The sequence below is a fragment of the Falco rusticolus genome, chromosome 8 (genome assembly GCF_015220075.1).
Source record: "Falco rusticolus isolate bFalRus1 chromosome 8, bFalRus1.pri, whole genome shotgun sequence".
Classification (NCBI taxonomy): Eukaryota; Metazoa; Chordata; class Aves; order Falconiformes; family Falconidae; genus Falco; species Falco rusticolus.
In genome coordinates, this window is record NC_051194.1 from 2,491,083 (window position 1) to 2,517,346 (window position 26,264).

General features: G+C 40.6%; 1 protein-coding gene across 6 annotated transcripts in view; it reads left to right on the forward strand.

Annotated features, from left to right (window-relative positions):
* The window catches only part of RAPGEF6 (Rap guanine nucleotide exchange factor 6), a 132,908-nt gene that overhangs the window by 31,952 nt on the left and 74,692 nt on the right, over nt 1-26,264 (forward strand). For all 6 annotated transcript variants that reach the window (XM_037396732.1, XM_037396734.1, XM_037396728.1 and 3 more), the window contains exons 5-6: nt 9,812-9,881; nt 15,441-15,584. In XM_037396732.1, coding sequence (XP_037252629.1) covers nt 9,812-9,881; nt 15,441-15,584 — 214 coding nt within the window. The remainder of the gene's footprint in view (nt 1-9,811; nt 9,882-15,440; nt 15,585-26,264) is intronic.

The window sequence follows — 26,264 nt, forward strand, 5'->3', positions numbered from 1 at the left end:
ACGTTTTTTATAAAAATGTGACGAGCAGGATGTAGGTGTTTCTGTTAGAGGAAGCTGGTTTCCTGGGTAATAGGGGGGTTTAAAGCCCCCTTTTTTTGTAAAGTTGTTGTCTTTTAATCTGTCCTATTTAGCAGTCATTCTTCAAAGTGCAGGATTGTGTTATAAACTAGCTGCCTAGAAACTTTTGTTTAATAATTACATGAGAAACTGCTGTTTTAAGTGGTTGTTATTGAGATACTTTCAATCTCTGTAGATAAGACTGGAAATTGATGGTGATTTACTGGCTGTTTCCTGGTACATCTTCACAGTACTTGTCCTTTTTCTTCCTCTGTCCCATGATTACCTTGACAGATAAGAGGAGAGTAGTAGACAGCTGTAAACTTAAGCTGGTTAACATGCTGGTTAAGCTCTCCTTTTACATGCCTAGTTTAATCCACTGTTTACCATTTGGTAGTTCCAGAGTCAATAGAGCTTCAGGGAAACCTTAATTTTCTTCTACAAATGTTTTTGAAATAAAATATTATATAGATTCAAACCTGAAATAGGCATAGCCCCACAGAAGCATAAGAAGGTGGACAGTCATTGCTTTGTTAACTTTCTGTAAGTATTTGAATGAGTAAGGGTGTAAGCTGTAGCTCGCTGTGCTTGGGAAGGGCTTTTTGCTCAACTTGGATGAATTTGTATGCAAGCTGTAATTCAGAAATTGGCTTAAAATTGGAGGAGTAAAACTTGTATCCAGCTACAATAAATCTATTCAGTATTCTGACACTGATGATCATGATGAGAAAAGCCCTGTAAGATCTTTAAGGTAAGAAGCAGATCAGTCAGTAATATTGGGTACAAGGATGGCATAACCTTGATTATCCTATTGCCTAGAGAATGGATTTGTCAATAGATTTGGCATAGTAGGAAAAGAATTTTCTTCTAACGTGGAAGTGATGGCTGGTACAAAAGAACAGGATTGACAGATTTTGTGGAAGGAAAATTGTGTCAGCAAGTTAAAGAGTTTTTGTGTTAACCTTGCTTGTTAATCAAGATAATTCCTGTGAACAGGATATTTGAAGGAGATTACTCACAGCAAGATTAGCCATAGGAGATGTATCAAGGGCCTGGAGGAACTTTTGAAGCCAATTAAGTGGATGACAGCCTCCTACAGCTGTGAGAATTGAACCTCGAAGGGAAAAAATACAAAGTCTTGAAACATTCTAGAAGTAGTCTTAATAAAAACAAACACTTTTCTTTTCCAAGCCCGTCCAAAATCTCACAAGTGGAGAAAATTGGAATCATTGTCCTATTCAAGTAGTGCATTTCTCAGCTAAAAACACTGGACTTTTTTCAGAATGGACTCATGGTTGTATTGTGATATCTTTTTATGAGAGTTGTAGACATGTCAAGTTACGCAATACACAGTTTCTCTTCTTGAGTAAAAGGAGAAGGTGCAAATGCTTGGATCAAGAAAATTGTAATAATGAAAGAGGAATTTGTTTTGCATTATGAACAGCAGCTTGGGTTGAAATTATTTTAGCTTGCTCTTGTATTAAGTCAGTATTTGTGAATAACGGCATTTTAATTTATTTTGAAACTTAGTGTGACTGTTAATAGTGTTTCAGTATATTCTGTGTGGAATACTAGAAGTACAGAAAAATCTGTGCTTTTACAGGACTGCCAGTGTTGGTATATAAGAATGCAGGATTAAAGACTTGTAATTTGTACAACTTACATTTCTGGTATTTTACAAGTGTTTAAATACCGATGTATGTAACTTTGTTTTCAAATGTATTTATACCTTGAATGTATTCTCTAAAGCCAGATTAGTTTTACTTCTAAAACCTGTAGTGCAGTTTTCTGCAAACTCTCTTGAATTTGTCCATTCACTGAAAAAGCAAATGAGTGGCTCAGAGCTCCTGCATTCCCAGCTTCTGCCAGTAAAAGATATATTGGCATTTTTGTAGCACTGATCCTTCCTTTCCAGATTTAACTTTCTTAAATACTTTTTGCTTTGGACTGTACCTGCTGTATCCCAGCTCTGTCCCAGTGCTCCTTAGCCTCTGCTCTTCTTTCTCGTCTCCCTCCCAGTCTCTGCCACTCGAGTCCTGATGGCTGTAGTGTGGATGCTGCTCTTCCTCCAGCAGCTGCCAAGGTCTAGATACATACATGTGCCACTCCACTGCTGGCATGCAGTAAACGTAATCTTTGACAAACTTGCAGCTGCCAATAAGGTTCTGAATTGTTGAAACTAGCTGAAACAATTGTGATTTAAATTTCTTACTGTTCATGTGACTAAAAATTGCAGAGGTCTTAGGATGACACTCTATGATCATGTGTTTGCCTCACACATGAAAGCTCTTCGCAGCTGTTGTAGATTTCCCCCCCCCCCCCCCCCCCCCCCCCGCTTTCAAAAAGACAGCTTGAATCTTACACCCCTGCACTTATTGAGACTAGATAAATTTTATACTCGCCGCTGGATAAGAGGCAGTAGTTACTCAGTGCATTTGTGGCTCTAGATGAGGTGCTGTTTTCCCTGGGTATTTCTGTAAGTGGTGGCTGTAACTTGTAGCATTGCCTGACAGCCAGTAAATAAGCTAACAACTTGGGAATGCTACCAATAAATGTATTTTGTAAAACTAATTAATTCAGATATGGTTGTTCGTATTGTAACTCTTCTGGCAGTGCCAGTGCTGTGATGGAAGTAACTCTGAAGAAAAAGGGAACATGAATGAGAAGAGACAAGGTGCCGGTGAGAGGCCGGGTCCTGGTTTCCCAAGGCGTGTGCAGCTCCTTGTGCTGGAGGTGCTTCTGTTGAGGAAGGGCTGGGAAGGTGTTGCAAACTTAAGAGCCTGTGGTGTTTATTCAATATATTAAAAAAAAAAATATCTTCTATGAAAGCCAAAAGAATGAAGGACTGTATTCAGACCTGTCACAAATAAATGACCGAATAATCTTGCCCATAGTTGTGTGTCCCCTGTTCCCCTCCAGTAATTTCCTGTTGTTCATAGTTTCTTGCAACAGCTGCCGTACAGAGGTTTTATAGACTGCAACGGGTGCCGATTGCACCACGGAAAATAGCTTTTTTATTGCCTTATCTAAAAAAGTCCGAGAGATGTGAAACTGGAAGCAAAGGGTAATCTGTGGTTTGTTTCTATCTAGAATACAATTTTACTAAGACTATCTATTCATGTGGCCTGGAATAGCTGCAAAGCTTCACAGAAAGAGGTAGGAAAGATATAGGCTTCCTCAAGGCACCATCATGGTCAGAGTATCAAGTTGTTACTAGAGACATCTCGAGCTTGCATCCTGCAAATTGAGTAGCATGTTATGCAGCCTCCAAAATCATTCCCAATTAAAACTTTCAGCAAGCTTAAGAGATAAAACTGCTAAATGTTGTTCTTACTGAGAGCTAATGAAAAACTAGTTTTTGATTACTGAGCATTAATTGAAACAGGTTATTTTGCATTCAGCCATGTATCTTGTGGTTTCAGGTTTCCTTTAAACCATTTTCTGATGGAGTTAAGTGTTCTAATATTTTTATAATTAAGTTACTTTGAAATGTTCAGGACTTGCACAGCATATAGTGTCATGAAAACTCTGCCACCTGCATTAGCTGAAACTTCTGGTCTGCATTCATGTAACTTTTTCCCCAGTCTCCTTAGGCTGTTTTGCAAACAGAGTGCATGTGGGGCTGCTCAGCAGTTTGCAATACTATGGGAAACGCCGCAAGGGCTCCTGATGGCACTGTGCTGACTGTCCCTGTGTGCTCCAGGAAGGGAGTCGAGAGGCTCCCCAGCAGCCCAGTTCTTCAGATGATGGTTGTTTTGAGAAAAATCTAGAGGAATTAAGACCTCTATGCAGATGCCCAGAAGAACAAGTTATTCCCGTGAGGATTTCGGTGTCGATTACACTCCTATACCATGACTGCAATGTAAGAAGGGCAGATTCTGCCTTCTCTATCCGCAGTCAGTGCGGCTGTGTTAACTGCCAATTATGTGGCTATGCAGGTTTTCCCCTCTTCTTACTGCCCAGCCAATGACAAGGAATTTAAGTGTAAAATTACATTTTTAGAGTATTTAGATTGGGGTTTAATAATGCTAATGGCTGTTCCAAGCCATTCATATACTTGTATAGTACATTCAGTGGTTACTGAATGGATTTTTGTCTCTGATCTGAACAGCAGCTATGTTGCAGTAGATACCCTGGCTGTTTGCTTGAACAGTTGTTTTACACAAGAGGTACTCTTTGAGGAGAGGAAAAATGAAAAGCTTTTCAGATGAGGGGTAAGCCCTAGCTGTGAGGAGAAAAAAACCAAACCCAAACAAGAAACCTACCAAAACCATAACATTCTCCTCTGTTAGAAAAACAAACAACATGTCCATTTCTTATGCAACTTGTCTCTTCCAGGCCAAGTTGCGCACTTGCATGCAAAATGTTTTTGCATTAGAGAAATCCAGCCAGGTTACTGGATGTGTGAGGTCACAGGGTTCTCTTTACAGTGGCAAAAAGTACAATTTGTCTTCATCTTTATGTTCCTAAAAGCAACCTGACAGGCAGACTGGCAGTTTGAGAGACAGGTATATTCATGAGAATGAAATATCTGCAAAAAAATTGCAAACCCTTTGTTTGTTACACTGATAAACCAGTGTATCAGTGTCCCAGCCCAGTCCTACCTGTAATACAGTGCCAGGTATTACTGCAGGTAGCTCTAGCGACAATCCCAGGTGACTATGTACGTTACTGATAACAGCTTATTCAGCCAGGATAGCTTTATGATTTTGTAGTCCCTGGAAAATAGTGAACAAATCTTAAAAGTGCCTGACATCTCGTCATGAAATATCTGAAAATATTGTTTCAGGATGTTGTGGAATATTGTAGATTTGAAGATGCTTGCTAATTAGTGTTCAAACAAATAATAAGGCATTCAGTCTCCATCTGTTTGTAGGCTGAAAGCTCTTCAGGGCAGGCTGTGTTTTTACCTTTAAAGTACGTACTGTATTTTGAGTATTGCATAATGAGAAACCATCAGTAATTAGCAACTTCAGCATATCAACAGCAAGAAATTCTCAAGTTAAACGTGACTGCTATTCCTTAAAACTGTCAGTCTTGAAAGTCCAGATGTATTTCAGCACCAAATACTCTGGTTGCGTAACAGCTGGATGTGAAGCATTTTGAAACATTTGTGTTTAGAAAGCTGTGTTTGTGTACATCTTACTTGGAGAACTACTTCATTACATTGCAAAAATCTGTTATGTTGAAAGCTTTTTCTAAGTAGTTTGCTTTGTGAAAGTAAGGTTTGTTACAGCAGCTCCAATGCCTTAAAGTAGTTCTAACGCCTCCCAGTATTTTGGGGAGTGGGTAAGAGTTTGAAAACTAGAATGTTCTCAAATACAAAAGGCACTTTCTGGTGAACAATTTTGATCCATCCCCTGTGTCAGTAAAATCAAGCATATACTCAGGTGTTTGCATATTTAAGATTTTGGAGCTGGGCTCTGGAGTTGTGGAGGATTTTCTCTGTGTTAGTAAATCATGTAGCAGAAAAGGGACAGATGATCCAAGTGAAATGCCTGGTACAGAGAGCAGGGTTATTTGTGATTCTGGTCTTTTGTGTTTCGGTAGCTCTGGTCTGATCCCATGGCCTGAACAGCAATTAGTGGTTGGTATATGATATCATGCCAGTTTAACTTATATTCCTTTCTGACATGATGCAATTGCTTAAGCATTTTTAATTATGAATAGCCATGAATCAGTAGGAAAAGAAGTTTTTTTTTTGCAAATGAGGCATCCATAAATCAAGGATAAACAAAGCTGCCTTTGGTATGTGGACGACATTTTTTTCCCATGACAGTGTTGCAAGCCAGTGAGTGAGTGCCTGAAAATTAATGATGCAGAAGTAATAGATGAATATTAAGTGACAGGCGTGTACGATAAAATTATAAATAAAAAAGCTGTAATGTAATTTATAGTACTGACTTTTCTGGGCTTCTAACAGTGGGAAGTTATAGAATAATGACGTTAAATTTAAGACCCTGTTAAAATATGTGATTAAATATACAGACTGAGCAAAACTTTAATTGCTGGATTGTTTAAAACTTTAATGGTTACACCTTTGGTAGTATGTCCTTTGACATCGTTTTTACTGTTTTGTAAGTAGCGCTTAATTTGCATTAGTTTCATGTTTTCTCTCACTTTCATTATTTATATATAAAATAATTTCATTATTATATATATATGAACATGTATTAGGTCATGTTCTTAATTGGATTCTTCTTCCCACTCTCTGCTTGAAAGCACTAAAGCTCATGTAGCGCTGTACCTTTACAAAGCTTTCCTGCTTTGCTTCTGTATCTTGTCACATACGACACCAGGAGGACTCGGCGTTGCGGGGTGCAATTATGGCTGGAGAAGCTGCAGTGATGTTTGCAAGCAGAGGTGCTGATGGCGGGCTGAAACAGGCTTGTCCAGTCAGACCTCCCAGGGGGCAAAGCTGGCCTCCTGAAGTGACTTCCATGGGCACGGTCTGGTGGGGACGCGGTGGTCTGATGGTGTGCCCAGTTGGGTAACTGGTAAGGCTAAGGAGGAACAGCTCCTGTGAGCGATGCCACATGTTCTTGGCACCATGCCAAAGGATAGATTAGTCCCAAAAGGAAAGACCTCCCTATCTCTTCCAGAATTAGATGTACTTTTCAGGTGTACTTCTCTGAGAAGCAGCACTTTTTTAGGTTTGGGTGGGTGTTTAATGGCCGACTAAAGACTTCGCAAAGTAATTTGCTGTCACAGAAATCTTCCTCCTTCTTTGGAAGAATGCTCTGCACTGCAGCTTGCTCTTGTCTTTCCGAACAGGATTTAGTCTCCTCCATTTGCAAAGCTTTGTTCGACTTAACTTTTTCCATTTCCAAACAACTAGGAACGAGCATAGCTCTGTAGCCTTGATTAAAATTGGCACGCTAGTGAAATACACTCATGTTAGCAAACCTCTAACTGTTAGGGAAGCTACATATTTGTATTCTAGAGCAAAAAATATGGAATAGGTCATTAAGAAAGTTAAAATCCATGTTTCTAAAACATTGTGTATATTAAGAAGAATGTTAAAAATTGATATTCTTAAAACTCGATGGTTATGGCTGGGGAAAAACATATGATGCTGCTCCTTTCTGAAGGAGCTCTGTTGTGGTATAATCAATAAAACATCCCATGATGCGCACCAGGAAATAATTAAACTTGACCTATTGACCTGTAGATATGAGTAGTTTATTCTTTAGGATTAGAAGGGTGGGTTTTGTCTTTGGAACCTAATCCTTTTCTGAGTGTTTGGTTGTTCTAAAGTGCTTGATGGACCAGAAATGATAGTGCCAAGAGCTTGACCTTTGTTACAAGTGGTGTTCTTTTCCTGGCATTATTATTTATTGCCATTACTTAATTAGCAAAAGTTGCAACATAGGCAGAGGGGAGCTTGACAGTAGGTGAATTTTGTGGATGTGTTAATGTACAACAAAACAAACCCCCACAATCCTCCCTCAACCTCCAGTAGTTTCATACATTGTTATACAATAAAAATGTTGTGCTAGGAAAACCTTCAGCAGAAAACCATAGCTTTTTCCTAACTACTGGGCATATATCAACAGTAGTGATCTCCTTTGTGATAAAACTGATAATGATTATTTCTGTTTTAAAAAGCTGCAAAAACTGAAACTTCCAGGAAACTTGAATTCCTTTAGATTTTTTTTTTTTTTGTGGGGTGGGGTGGGGTGGGTTGGGAGTATCTGTTGACTTCGGTTTTCTATTGTATGGAATAAATTGGAACTGTTTTTTTGCTGCTGATACCTTAGCACGATTGGTTTCACTTTGGTTTTTGATTTGTGAAGAAATTGTAACATGGAATTTCAGTTCACCTTGAGGTTAGAGCTTACATTGACTTTACATGAAAAAAGATATTTGTGTATTTCTGAACTAAGTTAACTTTGTTGTAATAGCGGGAGTAGTTTGGCAGTTCTTTTTGATGTGTTGTAAACACACAAGACTGTCATGCCTGGATCACATGCTGTGTGGGAAAAAAACATGAAAGAAAGAATGAAAATTCTAGCTATAAGTTGCTTAGTATAGATGTGTGAAAATGCCAGTTTTCCGTGTGAAACTTGAGCTTCTCTGAGCTGCTATAGCATAGGGTGAGAATTTCAGTTGTTGTTTAGGACTCCATGGTAATCATGTAATTTTTATATATATATCTATAATCTTTTTTTTTCAGGAAACCATTAGCAAAATCAAAACGTGACAGTTTAAACTGTCATGCTCCTGTTAACTGTAATACTTTATCCTAACCAGATGACACTGATAATTTTATTTGTTGGAATAATCTGAAGTTTCACTTTTAACTTCATGGTTTGGTTGCTTAAGTTCCTTTCTGAAAATGCACATATCCTGCAAAAGTTCTTGTGTGTTCCCCTAACACATAGTTTATAAGCACGAGTCTTTTAAAGGTTTTCTACAAAGCAGTCTTGTTTTAGTGGATATTTGCTGTCGAGATGACAGTGTATGTAACTCACATGTTTTGTGTGGCTGAAGCTTCAGATGTATTTTCCAAATGTAACCTTAGTGGAAACAGATGGAGCTGACCCACTTTCAGGATTTGTCTCCACACTTGTCTTAACCTCCTTCTAATTCACACCTTAATCTCTGCTTTGAGTTAACTGATCCTTCAGTTATTTCACCTGCTGATACGTGTTGAAATGTGATTGCTGTTGACAGTCTGAGTTTGTAACGCAGCCCCTGCAACTACTGAACTGCTAATCCAGCCATCGTGCTGTTAATCAAGTAGGTTTTTTAATTTGATGTCTGTATGGGATCGCTTTCACTTGAGCTTGTTTGAGTGGGGTAGGTCGAGCGTACCTAATTTGAGCTAATGGGTCTGTAGCAAAGACAAACTTGCTAATCTGGGAAGCCAGATATTTTTGATTCCAGGTGCCACTACAGTCACAAATTAAGTGATTTAATAGGTTATTGGTCTGTAACACCCCCCTAGCACTATCTAGCTTGGCTCTTTTTTGCTAGTAAATTCAGCACCTTCAGATCTGCTTCCATGGTACTTTCTCCAGAGCTGATTCCCCTCAAGTCACCTCTTTTCTTAGGTGTCCTGGACGTAGTTGGCTTCTAGAGCTGATCAGCTGAAGCACATCAGGTTGCTTTTAGCCTCTTTCCTTAGTTGCTGTATTACACTGCCCATCACATGTGGTTGCATTTGTGGGTTTTTTGTATTTCTTAAACAGAAGCTGTCACCATGGTATGGTCCTTGTGATGGTACAAGGAGCGACATAGACAGGTCACAAGTTAGGGCTCAGTTTTAGAGAAGAGGTTTTCTGTCATGTTTGCTGGGAGGATGAAGGGCAGATACGGACTTGAGGGAACTCTCATTAAAAATTCTGCATGCAGACTAGTACTTCAGAGTTTTTGGAATTTATGTATATTTGTTTTTACAAAGCCCGTTTAATGCTTAATTAAAATTTACTAATGTTTTCTTGTCAACACTGAAATGCATTGTGAGTGGTTTTGAGTATCTGCAAGTAATAATGAATTTACAAAAGAACATTCTTTATGTTTAGGCTTTACATAGCAGACTGATGAGAAGTGCTGAGTAAATTAAATTATGATAATGGTACTATCTGGTTAGAATTTTTCATGCAGTAGTTTTCATCAATTTTTATTTGTCTTTTTTTGCTTTTAAGGTTATTGTAACATGCGCCATTGCCAATTATTTTTATTACTGAAAAGGTATAATAGGCTGTTCATCTCATTCTTTTTTGTTTGCTTTTTTTCCATCCCACTCTAGTTTCGGCAAGCAGTCTGGAGGAAAACGAGGATGCGAATGTATCATATTGGAGCCTTCAGAAATGATTGTGGTAAGACAGTTTTTTTTTCCCAAATGTATTTATTCTATTGATGGTTTCAGCAAATTCTTTCTTGTTTTATAGCAGAAAGCTTATTGTAATGTATTCTATAAAATTGCAGCAAAATTGCCTTGATTTCCATTATACCTATGGCTACTATCGTAACAGGAATAGCTATGTAAATTTAATCTAGATGGGTAAATGATGATGATGATTAGGTCATTCTTTCTAAAATTATGCTTACTTGAGTTTCGAAAGCCTACCAGTTATGGCTGAGTTTGAGCATTCCTGAGTCAGACAATGATAGACTTCTATCCTGAATGCTTTATTTACATCCCCATCCCCTATTTCATTGCTTCTTACTGGTCAGGCTGGTAGGAAAGGCCCTCTTACTCCTAGCCTTTGCAGTTCCACATAGCAGGAAGGCTTTTAGGTAAGAGGAGAAGGAACATAAGAGTGCTTAGCCGAGCTTGAAGGATAAGGTTTGCAGCTTAGTTGTCATCGACCTTTTCCATGTCCAGGTTTCTTTCTGTTTCTTCAGAGCACTTGCCAGCAAGTTGTGTGTGCTTGTAGAATGTAACTCACTCCTTCCCGGGCCAATGTACACATACTGCCAGCAGTTGAAGTGTTAGGATTGCTCTTCCCTGTAGTGCACACCCGTTTGTACCCTCAAAATGCGGCTGCGGACACAGGAAGATCTCTTTCAACTTTGATCTTCTGAGGTGTTACTAATGGAGCTGGAACAAAGATGTTTGTTGTTCTGAGAAGCCACATGTCTGTTAAGCAGGCTTAGATCTCCAAACTGCTATTGATTTAGCTTCCTTATATCTAGATATGGCAACATTAAAACTAATATTGGATGTTGCCTCTTACTCATTGAGTATGTGAATATTCAGCTTCTATGAGAAATCTGTTTCTCACAGGTTACTAACAGCCATGGGTGTATGCCATGTCCTATGCTGAGTACACCTGCCATTCTTTGTATCATTCCTTCTGTGCAGTGTCGGTCTGATTCTGCTCATAGGCTTTCATAGTATCCGCAATATGCCCTTTGCTGCCGCAGATCGTTTAAGCTGCAGTCTACCGTGTCATGAAGCGCATGCAGGTAAGAGTGCAAGAAGCCTGTCTCAGTCCTCTGGAGTGAAATAGTTCATTTCTGTATTCCCAATTATCCAGTGCCTTCTCAAAGCTGGAGTTTTGTGGGAGCGGTTTGTGCCTTGAGGGGTGCCACGGGACTGCTGGGGTGACGATATGTGCAGCCGTGGCCCGTGAACGCCTCGAGCTCTCCGGTTTGCTACTGCTGCTGCCGAGGGTTTGGTGTGCAGTGTGCCTGTCCGCTGCCTGGAGTGAGCTGAGCCTTGCACCTCGGTACTCCTAGCACCTTGTAGCGCAGAGTGAGAAACGCTCAGATATCTGATCATATATAGACCTTTTGAATCTCTGTAGTCCTTAAAGCTGATGCAACAGAGAAAAGAATTTGGTCTGTTTGGACCAGTTTCACAAACAAACCAGTTACACAGCTCTTAGCTGTTACAGCTGGTGCTGCAGACATCTCCAGCCCCAGTGTGCTGCTTCCTACAAAAGCCTCATAGGCGGTGGCGCGGCGGGAGCAGACTGGAGTGCGTATGGGAAGTGTGTGACTTTCTGTACAGGGCTGGCTGGTGACTAACTCACTGCAAGTGCATTTCCAAGCTTACATGAAATGTATTTCATGGGCAAAATATGAGATAATATAGAATTCTTTGGAAATACCCGTATCCTTCTTTGGTTTTAGCACCATTGTAAAAAAAAAAAAAAAAAAATACTTGAAGATGCAAATAGAAGAGTAGCTTCTGTGGAGCATGGGCTACTGGAGAGAAACTGACCTTTTTAAAATATTTAATGAAGAAACTAGTTTTGTGTGTGTATAACTTGGGGGACTACAAACTGTGATGAGGCTGTTTTTTTGAGAGGAACGCACTATTAACATACGCTATGTCAGCAACATCAAATGCTGCTGTGTGCTGCTGGAGACAAATGCACAGCTTGGACAACGGTCCTCTGTATTTTAAACTTCTTGAATGTTCTGTAACTGGAATTCAATGCCAATGAAAGCATAGAGACACTTGAAAGTATCTTAAATCCTTCTCTGGAATGTCAGTGTATTTTTCTGGAGGAAAATCAGAGAATTAAAAGAGCAAACTTGTTTCTTCGTTACTTTCATATTCATGTTTCACAGGTAAATGCAGCTAAAGATACTATTAACTGTCAGTTCTCTAGGTAGGACTTCAAATGGGGTGGAAAAAAAAGCAGCAGTGTGGTGGCATGCACCTGGCTAATGATCTGCACTAATACCAGGTGTACTTGAGTTTCATTTTCCTGATTAATTTTTATTAATTTACCTAATATTTTTTATTTTCTAATACTAATGAGGTTTAATAAATAATTATTTATCTTCAATTGAAAGGATTAGCTACTCTAATGTAGTTAAGGAATACTATCGTTCTCTGATGCTGGCTGACTTTTTTTCTTTTTTCTTTTTCTCCTTCTTTCTTTTTAGAATGTAAATCAGTTTTGTAGCAGGAATCCTCTGGGAACTGACCCATTTTAAAGGCCATAAAATGTGGTCAGCTTAAGTTAATGAGGATAACAGATAGTGTGTGAATGGGCATTGTAGCTCATATTTTTGGAGGCTGAGCAATCTATTGAATTAATAATAGGTCCATTTATCACTTAAGAAAATGGCCCACATTTGCAGCATATCTCAGTGTACTGAAGTGTCCTTTCTGTTGTTCCTTGATGCTTTTGTTTTCTTCTTCAGATTTAAGCATAAGATTTCAGAAAAGCAGTTTGATATTTAGAGGTGGAAAATATTTCATTGCTGGCACGGACTGCAGATGAAATTGAGGACGGTCCTATGATCCTCGATTTTTACGTGGCAGCAAGTGCTGTGGGTGATGCCGACTCTATGGAAGCGTTTTGCTACTGCCAGTATTAAAGGTTAATAAAACAGCCGTGATTAGTAATTAGCCAGTTGAGACACTACTCTGGACTTCTTGTTACTTATTGAAAACGCAGTAGTATGAAGAAGTCTGCGGGGCAGCAGTCCCCATCCGAGGTGGCAGATGAGCAGCCCGGCGCTCCCCGTGCTGCCGTGGCGTGGGGAAGCGGTCCCCCCTCTGCAGCTGCCCTGGGGCCCGGCTCGCCCCAGCCGCGGAGATGCTGAACCCCCCTGTAGGAGTGTTCATCCTGCCTGGGGGTGCGGGGCAGTAGAACATGCTCTCTGCCAAGAGGCGTTTTCAGTTGTCACAGGTGAAGGCACAGCTGAGCGACGGGCGGCGGGGGGAGCCCTCCCCTGTGTATCCCCTTACCCCTGGCCTACCGAGCATCGTTCCTGTACATTCTTGTAAATTACAAATGATCTGAAGGTCAGCTGGACTCAAAATACTGATGGTGCTGGTGGTACTAAACTGGAAGCTCTGTGGTGTGGAGGGCTTGCCTGCGTTTCTGATTTTTGTTCTGGTTCCGTGGGCAGCTGCGGTGTTGGCCGAAGGGAGCAGGTGGGCTCCATCTCCAAGTTCCTGCTAGCCGTTGGTTGGATTGCCTTTCTGCTAACAAATAGTATAGTTATGCTCACTTCTTAGTTTTCAGTTAGAGTTGTGGAAGAAAAAGAATTCAGTCTTTCGCTGAGTTTGTTTTAATTTAGTCTTAAAAGTACTTATTCAGTTTAGGACTTCTTAACAATGAGTCATGTATTGGAAGAGCCATCAGCGGGCCCTCCGCATCCAGGTCGGGCTGTTCCGTTGGAGAAGCTCAGCGCTAGTTTTAGTTTCTATGATCCTATGAGACTGAACACAGGAAAAATGGAAATAATGCGTTTGTTGAAGGAGCTTATGTAGTGCAGCACATGTACAAAAAATTAAAAAGAAATCAACACAATTTTAGTTACTTAATAGAGTAGCTAAAAACTGAACTTCCTTACTTCTGCAGACCTTCTGTACAGTTTGAGGTCAACACTATTGCTAACTAGAAATCCATATTTTATGCTAGGTGAAGAAGGGCTGTATCCAGTGCCTCACTGCTTTTTTTTTTTTTTTTTTTTTTAATTCTAAATAGCCTGTTTGAAAGGATTTTTTTTCTTTGTCTGTTTGCATGCCTTGCATGTTTTTGCATCCTTGTACCATTGTGCTTAGAGCAACGCTGCTACTAGATGTCTTTGCTCATTGTCCTGTGCCTTTACAAATGGGTAGTAAAATCCTAGTGAGAAGTGTGATTGTCCCTTGCTAGGGGAACTGTGCTTTTCTGCTTTCTTTGTTTGACAGCACTGTGATGAGAGGTTCGCTCTTCTTTTAACTATTGTATCTTTAACCTATGTGATCAATGTATATTTTTCTCTATGGAATTAAGAATAAGGCACAGGGCAAGGCCAGCTGCTTGTACTTTCCTCTGACCTCAGACAGATTTATCTGTTTGGAAAAAATGATGTGGAAAGTAGATGTGATCTTGCTTTTGTGATGGTTTAGATGTTTTGGTTACTTTCTTGTTCCTGTCTATTAAGTCTTTTTGGTTTTCATTCCTTTAAACCTTTCGAATTTTAATTTTGAGATAACTTCCCCAAGTATGTGAAGTGAGGGCTGTATAAGACCACCCAGAGGTACTTCTCCTGTTCCAATACTGAGGTCTTAGTCTAGGATTTGGAGGTGAAATCTGGGGATGGGGGCTGGAAATAAAATTGCTGAGGACAGTAGAAACTCCTGTACAGATCCTGGCCCAGCTGCAGCCTATTTGCATGCATGTCTGTTCTGTTTCCTGCTAGGAGATGTTTTTCCAAAACATCAGAAGGAAATGGGAAAGGATGAGATGGCTTTTTATAGAAAAAAGGAATTGTAACTAGTGAAATAAAAAGGTTTCATGTTGGATTTTACTGACGAGATAGACTTACCTAATTTTTAACATTTAGTCACAAATAATATTTAACATCAAGATATGAATCAAGTTCTAGTTATTTCTTCATAATCTGCTGGAAGCAATTAGAAGTCAGTATGACATAAGTGAAGCAGCTATTTATAAACAGCTGGAATATTTAAAGTTTTTTAGCTGTGACTGGTACTAGAAATGAGTTACACTTCTTCTAAAAATTACACCAATAAAAATAGGATATAATTCAGTGGCGCTATCAGATTGTAAATACTCAAAGAAATGCTAACTTCTGTGTTGAAGATATGCCTGAAATGAGCAGAGTCTGTAGCTCGTGTTGTATGATGTGTGGGTGCAAAAGGGTTTCTGTTGGTGAGTGACATTGCTAAGAGGATATGTGTGCCTTTCTACTTTTTTCTTTTTTTTTTTTTTTTTTTTTTTTTAAAAAAAACTGTTTCCTGGAAGGAAACTGTGGCTTCCGGCTCATTGTAATAACGTAGTTCTGAGACATGCAGCAGTGGTTCTCTGAAATGTCTGCAGTTGTTTTCTCAAGAAACGTTTAACTGCTCTGAACTTAATGTCTGTTCCTTCCTCATGAGCTTCATACGGCTCCATCGGCTTTCGGTGATATGGAAGAACTGGATGTTTAACCAGGAGCCTGAACATGTGTTTCAGGTGGAGAACTCCAAAGACAATGAGGAAAACATCTTGCAGAGAGAAGTCCCGCTCAGGCAGTCCCGTCGGAGGTTTAGGAAGATCAACCAGAGGGGCGAGCGTCAGACCATCACTGACAACGTGGATGCCAGCAGTTACCTGTTGGTGAGTCTGCTCTTCCTCGGTCGATCTTGGCATTGTGCTGTCCGTGCGGCTGGTTAGCGTTTTGTTTGTTGAGAAAAGCTGGTGAAATGAAATAGTCCATGCGTGTCGTTTTTGGGAAAGCCTTTTTCTTGTTGGGGAGCAGGACAGTGCTTCGGGCTTGAACATCATAGGTGGAAGTGAAGATACAGCCGCTAGTTAGAGAAGAGTGGTTTTTTTTTTTGTTTGTTTGTTTTAGCGTTTTTAGTTGAGCACTACGAATAAATCTTAACATGTTGGCTGGACAGAGAAGTGCTTATTTGTGAATTTTGTTATTTTTTGTTGGTTTTACCTGGAGTTTTCTTGTTGAGATGTAGGAATTGGTGACTTTCTTTTTTTCCTTAATAATTTTGAACTATGGTTTGAAATTGAGTCAGTCATGATTTCTGTTCAATACAGTATGAATATTATCATATTTGGTCATGTTTACTTGCTTAAAAATAGCATAGTTGGTAATTCAAGCGTCAAGAAGAGTAAAGACAACTCATTTGCTATTCTGAAATAACATCACAGCCTATAAAATCTGTGCTGTGTGAAGGCACGTACTGCTGAGGTTTCAAGGCCACAATGCTTTTTTTGAAGGTTTCTCTTTACCATTATTTTTCACGTACAAACTTCCTGCTTGGTAGCAGGGGTATACATGTGATCTAGACAGATTATTTCATTGGAATTAATTCCTCTGGATACTTTGATTTGCTTTGAATAGTAAAGGTTAAAAAAACCAACAGTGCTAATGTTGAGGTACACAAACCTTAAGTAGTCTTCATGCACAGAAAAAAACCACCAAATTCAGTTTCTCCCCTGTTTGTCCCCATCTTCCTTTTTCATCTCCCCAAAAGATACAAAGCCTCTTTTAGTTGATACGCTTCAAAATACCTGATGTGTGCAGTTAGGTACAAATTTCCTCTATTTCAGAATAAACTGCTGTTGTTCTCTCTCTGCATGTTGGTAGTGTTGGATCACAGGTGGTGGGTTTAGACTCTGCACAGCATTAGCATGTCTGTGAGTAGAGGTTACTTTGGTGTTTGTCTTGTAAGCAGAAGAGCGCTCGTTGCTGTGACAGGAAGAGAATATGCCATTTGAAGTGTAACGTGCCCTGCCATCTCATTTCAAGAACTGTCACGTGTGTTGGATTTTATCATTAGTAAGTCATTGGCTTTAGTTATTGATGAAATGAGATGTTGGATCCTCATACTCTGGGGAGTCATGCATAAGGCTTTATTAGGAATTAAATTTCAATCTGTGTATGGCAAAATCTGTCTTTGGTGTTTGTGACCATGAATAAGCACACAGAAAATAATTCACAGACTTCAGTGCTAAGAAGAAGAGAATCACAGGAACAGCCAGTGCTGATGCAACCTGTGCAGCTTGCCTGGAGGGGTGCGTGAGAAGGGATTCAGCATCTTCGGTGTAAGAAAGACGAGGTTACATGGTGGCTTGAATGATTTCAGAGGTGGTCAGTTACTGATGCAAGGAGTCAATGTGGTACACTCGCAGGACTGTGATTAGCCAACAAATGATGATCTCACTAGGATTTTTCTTTGTTACCAGTGCCACGGAGTGCGCACGTGTCTGCACATATGTCTCTTGGTGCAAACCTGGTGGCTTCCTCAGAATATACATACATATTTTGATCAGCATTTGGTGGGAAATGATATAAACTTCTTAAAGCAACAGCTCATTCCTAAATCTGCTTTTATGTCAGTTAATTAGGAATATATAAAAAGAGTCATGTTAACACTGTTAGGTGTTTTCCTGGATGAGCGAGTGCTAAGTGGCAAGAAGTAAACAACCACCTTTCCGACAGAAAATCTGCAAGCTGTTGGCTTTTCAGCAGCCTGAATTGAAATACTAATCCTTGCTTTGTAGACTGTAAGCTTCTAATTGGAAAGTGTCATACTCACAGTACTTGGTGTAGCAAAAAAAGTAATTTGTAACTCAACAGATGACTTAAGAAATCAAAACACGATAACCAGTTGCCTGTTTGACAAGTAAATAAGAAATGGGTGCCTATTTTTTTCCATATTCCACTATAATCTGACAAAATAATGAATTTTTGTGAGATATGGTTTGTTCTGAGCATAGATTTGACTCTTAACTTTGAGTCTGCTTATATGTGACTGTTTGTTCCCAATGGTCTTGAAAAACAGGCTTTGTAGTGTAATCCTTTGTGTCGGCCCATGCGAGAATGGGCAGGGTAAGGAGGAAGGTTTTTGAACAAAACTTTCATTTGACAGGAACATGCAGTAACATTTCTGCCAGAGTGGGAAAACTGTTTACAAACGTGCCAGCAGTTTTCCTCTCTGGAATAAGACTTGTGTTTCAGTCTCCAGCCTCTTGCTAAATGCTTGTTGACAGATGCTGAATGGGGCCTGATGGACCTTTTGTGAGCCCTGCTTGCTCAGGGAGGGCTCGATGCTTTCCAGCACTCTGCAAGGCATTCAGCTGGGCTCCAGTGGTACAGTGTTAGAATCCTCAGCGTAACGCTGTTTAAGGTTTTAAATGCCTAATGTCTCAGGTACGGGTAGTTTTCTGCTTTCTAAAGAAGACTTAGATACTATAGATACTGAAATTTGGTGTTACTTTATCCCAGCTCAGAATTTTTTCCTTTCACGAATATACAGTAGATTTCTTGTGTTTGCTTTTAAAGGGAGTTACCTATGTAATCTCAGTTAACTCCTTAAAATGTAAATCTCTGCGCATTAAATACACTATGATTAGTATTTATGATTAAAGTTAATCTTTGTTTTTATAAAAACATTACCCATTAATTTGTGACATGAGCTTGCATCTACTGCTCAGTGTGGAGCTCCCTGCTTGTTATACCTGGAGCTCAAGCTGCAGAAATCCCTGTGACTGGCTATGAAATACAGATTTGGATGCAGATACTTTATAAGTAATATTTTAAATGATTGTTACCATCTTTGAAGCCCTTCCTTTCTCTTCATGCCTCTTACTTAAGAAAAAGAGCCCTAGTACTGTACTCCTTTGCTACATTTTTGTGGTTCATAGGGCAGTGTTGTTTCACAAGAGCACTGGACTCTTGCAGAATAAGTATTTATAGCTGGGGGGTCTGCAGGAGTGGTTTTGGTGTGTTGTGTGGTTGTTTTTTTTTTTTTTATTCCAGTAAAATACAGTGAACATATGCTGGCAGTGTTCTTTCTTCTCACTCAGACTGAACAGGTTTATATTTCTGTTTATATCTTCAAAGCACATAATGACGTGAATTTGTTCTTGCAAGACTTATGTAAGGAGGAATGCTAGGCTTGATCTCCTTAGGTAGGTGAACAGACTGAGGTCTGGCTTCCACTTGCAGGGATGTGCAGTAGCTGTGTCAAGGTGCTGCTGGCACTGTTTTTTTTCCCTTTGACAGCATAGCCAGCCAGTGAGATCCTGAGCATAAACGTGTATTTGGAGGAAGACTTCTCAAATGTGTCTTTTCCGGGACACAAAATAGCACCGCTGCCCACAAAGTGATGGAGGAGGTGGCTCTGTTGTGGTGGGTCAAGTTCAAGTCAAAGGCCATGGTGTCAGCCTGAGCACATGTGGCCAGCTGCCTACCTGGGGCAGCTCTGGGCATCCCTGTAGTTACATGGGATCTTTATCCCTGGGAATTTCTGGCCTCTGTTGCCTTTCTCAATTTTTTCACTTAACTGTCTGAATCCTGCAGGTCCCCTGCAGTGCTGTCCTGGCTTGGGGGGTGGTGGTCACTGTGTGTGAAGCTGGGGTCATTTGAAGCAAGCTCTAGTTCAAACTTAATGGATTGGAAAGAAATGTGCCGTTAGTATTAATTATACCTGCTCTTGTTTCAAATCTGATTTGTTAGCCTGATGATGTATCTTTTTGGGGGTATGCATTCTGTGCGTGTTAGTGGCTGTAACGTAGATAAGCATCCAGACAGGAACTAGGGTCATGCAGCAGGGCATTATCACATCTGAGATAAATACTTAGTAATTTCTAGTTCTTGGTCTGGTTCTCAACCTGATAAATAATGCAGCTATGTTTCTTAATTACAAAAGAAAAAAGTAATTGTGACTGTTTTTGCTCAACTATGTCCCAAATGTTTAGTACCATGCAGCAGGTGCTTACAAAACTACATCCAGACTAAGAACAGATATCTTTCTTATGTTAACACTTTTAGGAAAAAATGTTTAATGGTAGTTCTGGTGCTTAATAAAAGTTAAACTACTGTTTTGATCTTGGATCAAGTAGTCGGAAATTAAATGGTTCAAATATTTATCTTCACAATTAAAAAATAAAAGCTGAGATAGCAAGTTTTGCACTTCCATTTCTTGCAGTCATCAAACTCAAACAGGTTTAACGACTTGATACAAATTTCTGCATCACCCTCAAGCCTGTAAACGCAAATCTTTTTATTTGAGCAAAGTTCTTCTAATTTGTTACCTACATACATTTTTGACAGTTCTGATTTTTTTAAAATGAGGACTATATATATTTCTAAAAATAGTGTATGTATGTTGTAATGCATATTTCTATAGAGTTGTGACAACATTTTGAATTTTTTCAATTGTTAGTTCATTGTAGAGTACAAAAAAGAAATTTGTGCCAATTTTTTTTTTTACTCTCATAAGAGGATGATGAGGTTTAAAAGATTTATTATAATATTAAGTTTTATGGACAGTATCTTAATACTTGCATCATGTAAAGATTTCCTGGAGCCTTGTAGGAGCATTTATCTTCAGAGAAGTCTGTCACCAAAGACTGCTTGAGTGGCAAGTTTCTTGTTCTTTGATCATTACTTAATGTAATCCTGTCAGAGGCTGGAGTTAGCATAGGGTATCTCACAATTGTGGGAAGTTAAGTCACATTTCAGTATACTGGATCAAACCCATTAGGTTCTTTACCATCACTAATCCTTTCCCTTTTAAATGTATAAAACACTATAGATCTTTTATAATCTATTTTTAACTACCAGGTAAACTGCCTAAAATGGTACCTTTTATTGGTCTAAACCAGCTGAGACTGACTTACAGCATGCCTCCAGCTGCCTTCTGTTAAACTTGGATGCAATATCCGCTGGCATCTGTTTATTTGGGATATCAGTTAACTCTAATGCGGCTGTGGCTGATCTGTGAGTGGCTAAAATCACTTGTTCTTGAGCTGCAGGAGGAGTCTCTTTTCAGCTCGTTGCTTTTTAATGTGTTTATGTCCATGCTTCCTCTTTTTGACACTTAAAAAATGCTTGACAGAATTTTAGCTTTATTAACTGACAAATCAGAAGAAGGTTTGGGTCTTGCTGAAGCCCGTGAGTCTTGCTGTGTACTAAGTGGGTACAGAAGTTAATGCTGTCGGTAGCTTTCTGGAGGCATTGTGTGATGCAAAGCGATAACGCATGTTCCTTCTTCCTGACAGTGTTTTCACAACATGAGGATTTTCTCTATTCTGATTTCCATCTTAAATTTTGCATGGCTGGGTTGGATCCCAGCTCACAGGTGCTCAAGAGGAGCCATGGTGCAGGACCCTCCCTTGGCCCGGCTGTCTGGGCAGGATGGGAGCTTGGTAAGAGCCCAGCTGCGCAGTCGCTTGTTTGCAACTTTTTTGAATTTCTGCTCTTTTAAGTGTTTCTCTTGCATCTGTGATCAAAAACCAGCAGTGTTTGCAGCATGTTCATGTCCTGAGCAGATGAGTTCAGGTCTGTTGTGGCCAGCGCCTGAAGGGAGCTGGCCACAGCCCCTGGCCCTTGGCGAGGAGAGGGGGCTCAGCCCCCGGCTCTCTGGGAATCAGAATCCCTGTCAGACTGCTAGGCTGCTCTCTGGGGGATGGCAATGAGGTAGCAGTTGGGCAGCTCTGTTACCAAGTGATGTCACCCAGGTACCTGTTCCCGGGCTAAATGCTGCTTCACCAGTCGGGCTGGGAACAACCCCTGGCACAGGAGCCCATGCTTGGCATCTGAGCTCGCCCTGGTCTGCCAAGGCGGCTGCCCCCGGGCGCTTCCCTCTGCTCTTGTGAGCAAGGGGGAAACTGCCAAATGCACATTCGCTTATATTTTATTGTATGTATTGATTGTTAGGGTTTTTTTTTGTCTGCTTGGTCTGTCAGCAGTGTTACTGTCAAGGACTCCTTGAAAGTCTGTTGCTGGTTGTGATGGTCGTTAACAAAACACCAATCCTCAAAATGTGCTGTGCATTGAAAATCTTCCTAGGAATTTCCATAGACCGCTGATGCTTCCCAAACCAATTAATGAGCGTCTGTAGCTTCCAAAGAGTAATGACTTGGACAGGATGTACACAAAATAAAAAATACTCACTGAAAATACTGCCCTCCAGTTACAATCTGTGTTTTTCAGATTAAAAGTTTATTTTTGAAAAATTACATATGCAACATGTAAACTTCAATTTATCTATAATGAAAGTGGTTGTAGTTATTGCAAACTTACTCAGGCGTTTCCCTGAAGATTTTATAGACTTGACAAGCAGATTATAGCTCAACTGTGAATTACAGAAATTGCCTCTGTTTGGAGGTGACATGTGCAGCTGTTTAACAGCATTTAAGGGTGATGCACAAATGAAACTGCATCAAACTGAAACTAGGGAGGATATATTTTAAGCGGGCACCTGTATTTACTCAGCTGTCGCTGCTGGCAGTAGTGTACAGCCCTTCCCATTGCCTGTGGCAGTGGGTGATGGCACTGTGTTGGGATGCGGCATCGTTCTGCAGGATGAATGGATATCTTCCTGCTCCGCCAGGCTCCCAGCTTCGGTCCCAGAACAAGATACCAAGTTGCTGTGAGGTTGCCAATAGAATCATCAGGTCTGTGTAATAGGACTGACTATAATAGTAACAGGCCTGACTTACCCATCTTTCACCTTTTTATACAGCTGAAGAAGCAGCTAATTTTTGCCATATGAACACATACATATTTTGCCAACTGCTTTAAAGAAAGTTTCTCTCCTCCCCTCCGCCACCAGTGCTTACACCGTATTTTTCTGCTCTTCTCTTGCCTCAAAGACTTTTTTTTTTTAAACCTCTCTGTCTCAAATAAGATGAGCACTTAATTGTACAGCCGCTTCATGTCCAGGTGCTGGTGAATGCTGGAGTGACAGTCAGCCCCATGACCCCAGTATCATCCCTGCAGCAGGTTTGTGTTACCCTCCCCTTGCTCAGCAGAGCAGCAGAGCTGCGCTTGTCTGTGTGATAATTCAAGAAGAACTTGTGGATATTTTTGCATTGCTTGCAGTTGACACGTACCAGTGTTTTTACAACTGATCACTTTAACCAGGAAGCCCGGAAACATTTGTAAGCAGATCCTGAGCACAGTCTGTCTGTTGCAGGGAAATCTCCCCTTTATGTTAACTGAGATTGAACTGGAGAGTTGTTCAGACCTTGACCTAAGCTGGTGCTGACAGTGCTGTGGGTGGGGTGTACTGTTGTTGTTCTGTGGCAGCTTGTAGCGGAAGATCCAAAAATTCTAGACACTTTGCAAATTAACATGTATAAGAAGTAGAAATTTGGGTCATTATTGGTATCCTTTCCATACAATAATCAGTTATTCGCCTTTAACTGCATGGACAAATTTATACTGTGGCAGAAATTAACTCAGTTCCTTGGAAAATGCCTGAGAAAATATTGTATGTATCATGTTCAGAGAGTTAATCTCTGTTTTGATGGACCCTAAGGGATGGGGTGGCAGTTCCACAGTCATTAGTTCTTTATGAGCAGCCTCTTAAACTAACTAGATGAGAATGATGTGGAAGGGTTGTGCCCACTGCTCATAATTGTATAGTGTCACTTGGGTGGTTGATGGTAAAAAGCAGTGCTCTGCACCCCAGAAGGGCATCTCGGCCTTTTTGGGGACTCATATGCAAAAGGTTTTTGAGTTGCAGTTCTCTGTCAAATCCTTCTTTGTAACATTGTTGTTTCAGTCTTTTCAAATGACATATTGAGTGGCTTCTTGTAGAAAACCGACAGGGTAGTAGCCGGCAAGCTGGTCGCCTGCATGCAGGGAGATGGTAGTGTGCGTGGATCTGTTTTCTTATTTCCTGTCTTCCATCTGGGCTGTTTCTGTTCAATATGCTGTACTGAAGTGTAGCAGCCTGGTTGTATTCTCTCATTTGTAGGCAACTCAACCTTTCACTTGGGTTCGGGTTTATCGTGCCTTAGAGAGAAGCAGTCGTGTGAAGGGTCACTGTGGTTTCAGCCTGAAGAGTTGTAAGCTTGAGTTGCTGGGCTGAACGTCACATAACACTGAAGGTCTTCTTTAAAGGACTGTGATGGTGTTGCCTTCAACTTTGTATTCGAGTTAAAATGGTTTTCTAATTTAGAACATGAAAATTCACATCAACTCAGTCATGTTCTTCGGAAGCCTTCTGGACCAGTTTAGGGGCTGAGAACATCCTGAGCAATTTTCAGTTAAAATCACTATCAGAAAATGTCAGTGCATAATGCAAGCATTTGAATGCCCTGTTTTCCTTGAAAAACTTGGCATGAAAACCACTATCTGTGTGAGAGAATAGCTAGAAGAATATCTCTGGTTTTGGCATGGAACTGATTGCTATCTAATGACATTTAACAGCATTTGTAATTTTACATTTGATATGTGGAAACTTTTTCTTAATGGGGATATATTTGACAGATGAAATACTTGATACAGTTGATTAAATGAAGCCTCTGGCTAAATGGGACCAGGGCTGTGGCTTAATTCCTTGTTGATACTTTGTTCTTGCAAGTCAGAGTTGCTTTCTCTCACTGAGTATTGAAGTGTTTGTGTTCTTGTATGACTAAGGTTTTAGTTTAAGGTGATGCAGCCACAATGCCTGTATTGTCTTTATGAGTTTGATTTTATTTACTGCAAGGTTTGGTTACCAGTTGTGGTTTGCCAGCCTGGGCTGTAAGCGTGGCACCTGGCCCACCCGCTGCTTTGTTAAGGTCAGTTCTTGGACTGGGTGAGGGTAACTGGGCTCTGCTGCGGTCTTGCTCTTGGTGGAAGGAGGGACCCCAGTTGATGCTGGGGGGGGAAAATTTCCTGTAGCATACTCAGCTTCCTCTTTTTAAGGTGATAAAGAGCTGCGTCATACCAGAAAATGAGAAAGTTTGGAAATCTCTAGGCTGCAGTGCTTTGCCTGAGCTGTGCTGGGGTCTGCGCTGCACTTCCCCAGCGCGGCACACTTGATGATCTGCGCGTTGTGCTGCGGTTACTCTGTTAGTAAACCCCTTGAGGGTATTTTTGCCGGTGCCTTACCCACCCCTTTCTCCCCTGTTCAGTGGCCTCGGGCTATGGCCTAGGGACAGCCTTGGCCCAGGGACAGCCGGGGTGCCTGCGCTGGATCATGCCCGAATCCAGGCAGGTCTGTCACAAGCAGCAGCGCGGTGCCGCCAGACATGGGTCTGTTCCCAGGGAAAAAAATGTTCATGAGATGTCGCGTCTGAGAGGATGTGTGTCACATACACTCTTGAAGCTGGATGCCCTGACACTAATAGATGAGAGCTGACTGTCCAAAATCACCCTTGCTTAGACAGAAACTTAACAATTTGGAAGGACACAGATCCCTCCTCCCTTCCTGCTTTCAGGCTTCCAGTTTGGTGTTAAACCTCAAGAAAAATGACAGAAGAAATATTGGAAGTGGCATTTTAATAATTTTTAACCTCATCTGTGGAGTTAATGTATTACTTTCAAGGTCATTTAATCAGAGACCTTTTTCTTGAGAGGTATGCTGGTACCTTATGTTCTAAATAGTCTTAATCTGCTCATTTTAGCTTGAGACAACAGTTTTTATAAATGAGGGAAGAAAAAAGGGGTATTTTCTGTTGTCTTTCATATCAACTTCTGAGGATGAAAATGCATATATACGTTGGTGGGCTTTGTAATTTCCAAATGTGAAACTCCAGCTGGTTTCCCAGTACGTGGCAGCCGAGGAAATTACAGCCGGGTCCGTGCTAGGTTTGGGCTGTGATTTCAGTTTTGAGACTAGGTTGAAGGTAACTTTTAGTGAGCAAAATTCTAAATGTGTTTGGGAAATTTTGCTGTGGAATATTAGAGATTTCGTTCTTTCAGTATTTCTGGGTGAATGCAGTCCCACAAACTGACCCTCTGGGGTTTGTTTCTACTCCTCCTCATCACCAGGGATTTTTGGGTTCTGTACCTTCCCAAACTCAGCGCCCCTTGCTGAAATGAGATGTCAGGAAGGAAGGGAGGAGCATTATATGAATCGTCTCGGTTCAAACCGTAGAAATGAACTTTCTGTTTGAGTCTGTAGTAGAGGGGCTTCCCCCTTCCCCCCGTGCTGGCGTTGTCCCTGTTTACGATGCTGATCATGCTGCTGCCCGACTCTGCAGAGAGTGTGTGCACCGACAGACAGAGATCTGCAGGAGAGTGCTGTAATTTATAAACATATTTAAGAAAGTATTATAAATCATGTAAATCTGAACTGCTGCAAATAGGAGATGACCTGTCCATCCTTAACACAATGGCTGAAAAAAGATGGTTGTGGTAGTGCAAAAGCGATGGAGAAATTGAATCCATGGTGCCTTTTTATTGTTCCTTCTGTATTGCCGGTGCTATATTTAGAAGCTTACATCACTTCAGGGATGGTGACAGTCTCTGCCCTCCCTCTCCCACTCCCTCCTGCTCTCCCTGGCTCCTTCCCTTAGGATGGGTTGTGTTTTCATACTACTTACAAGTCCTAC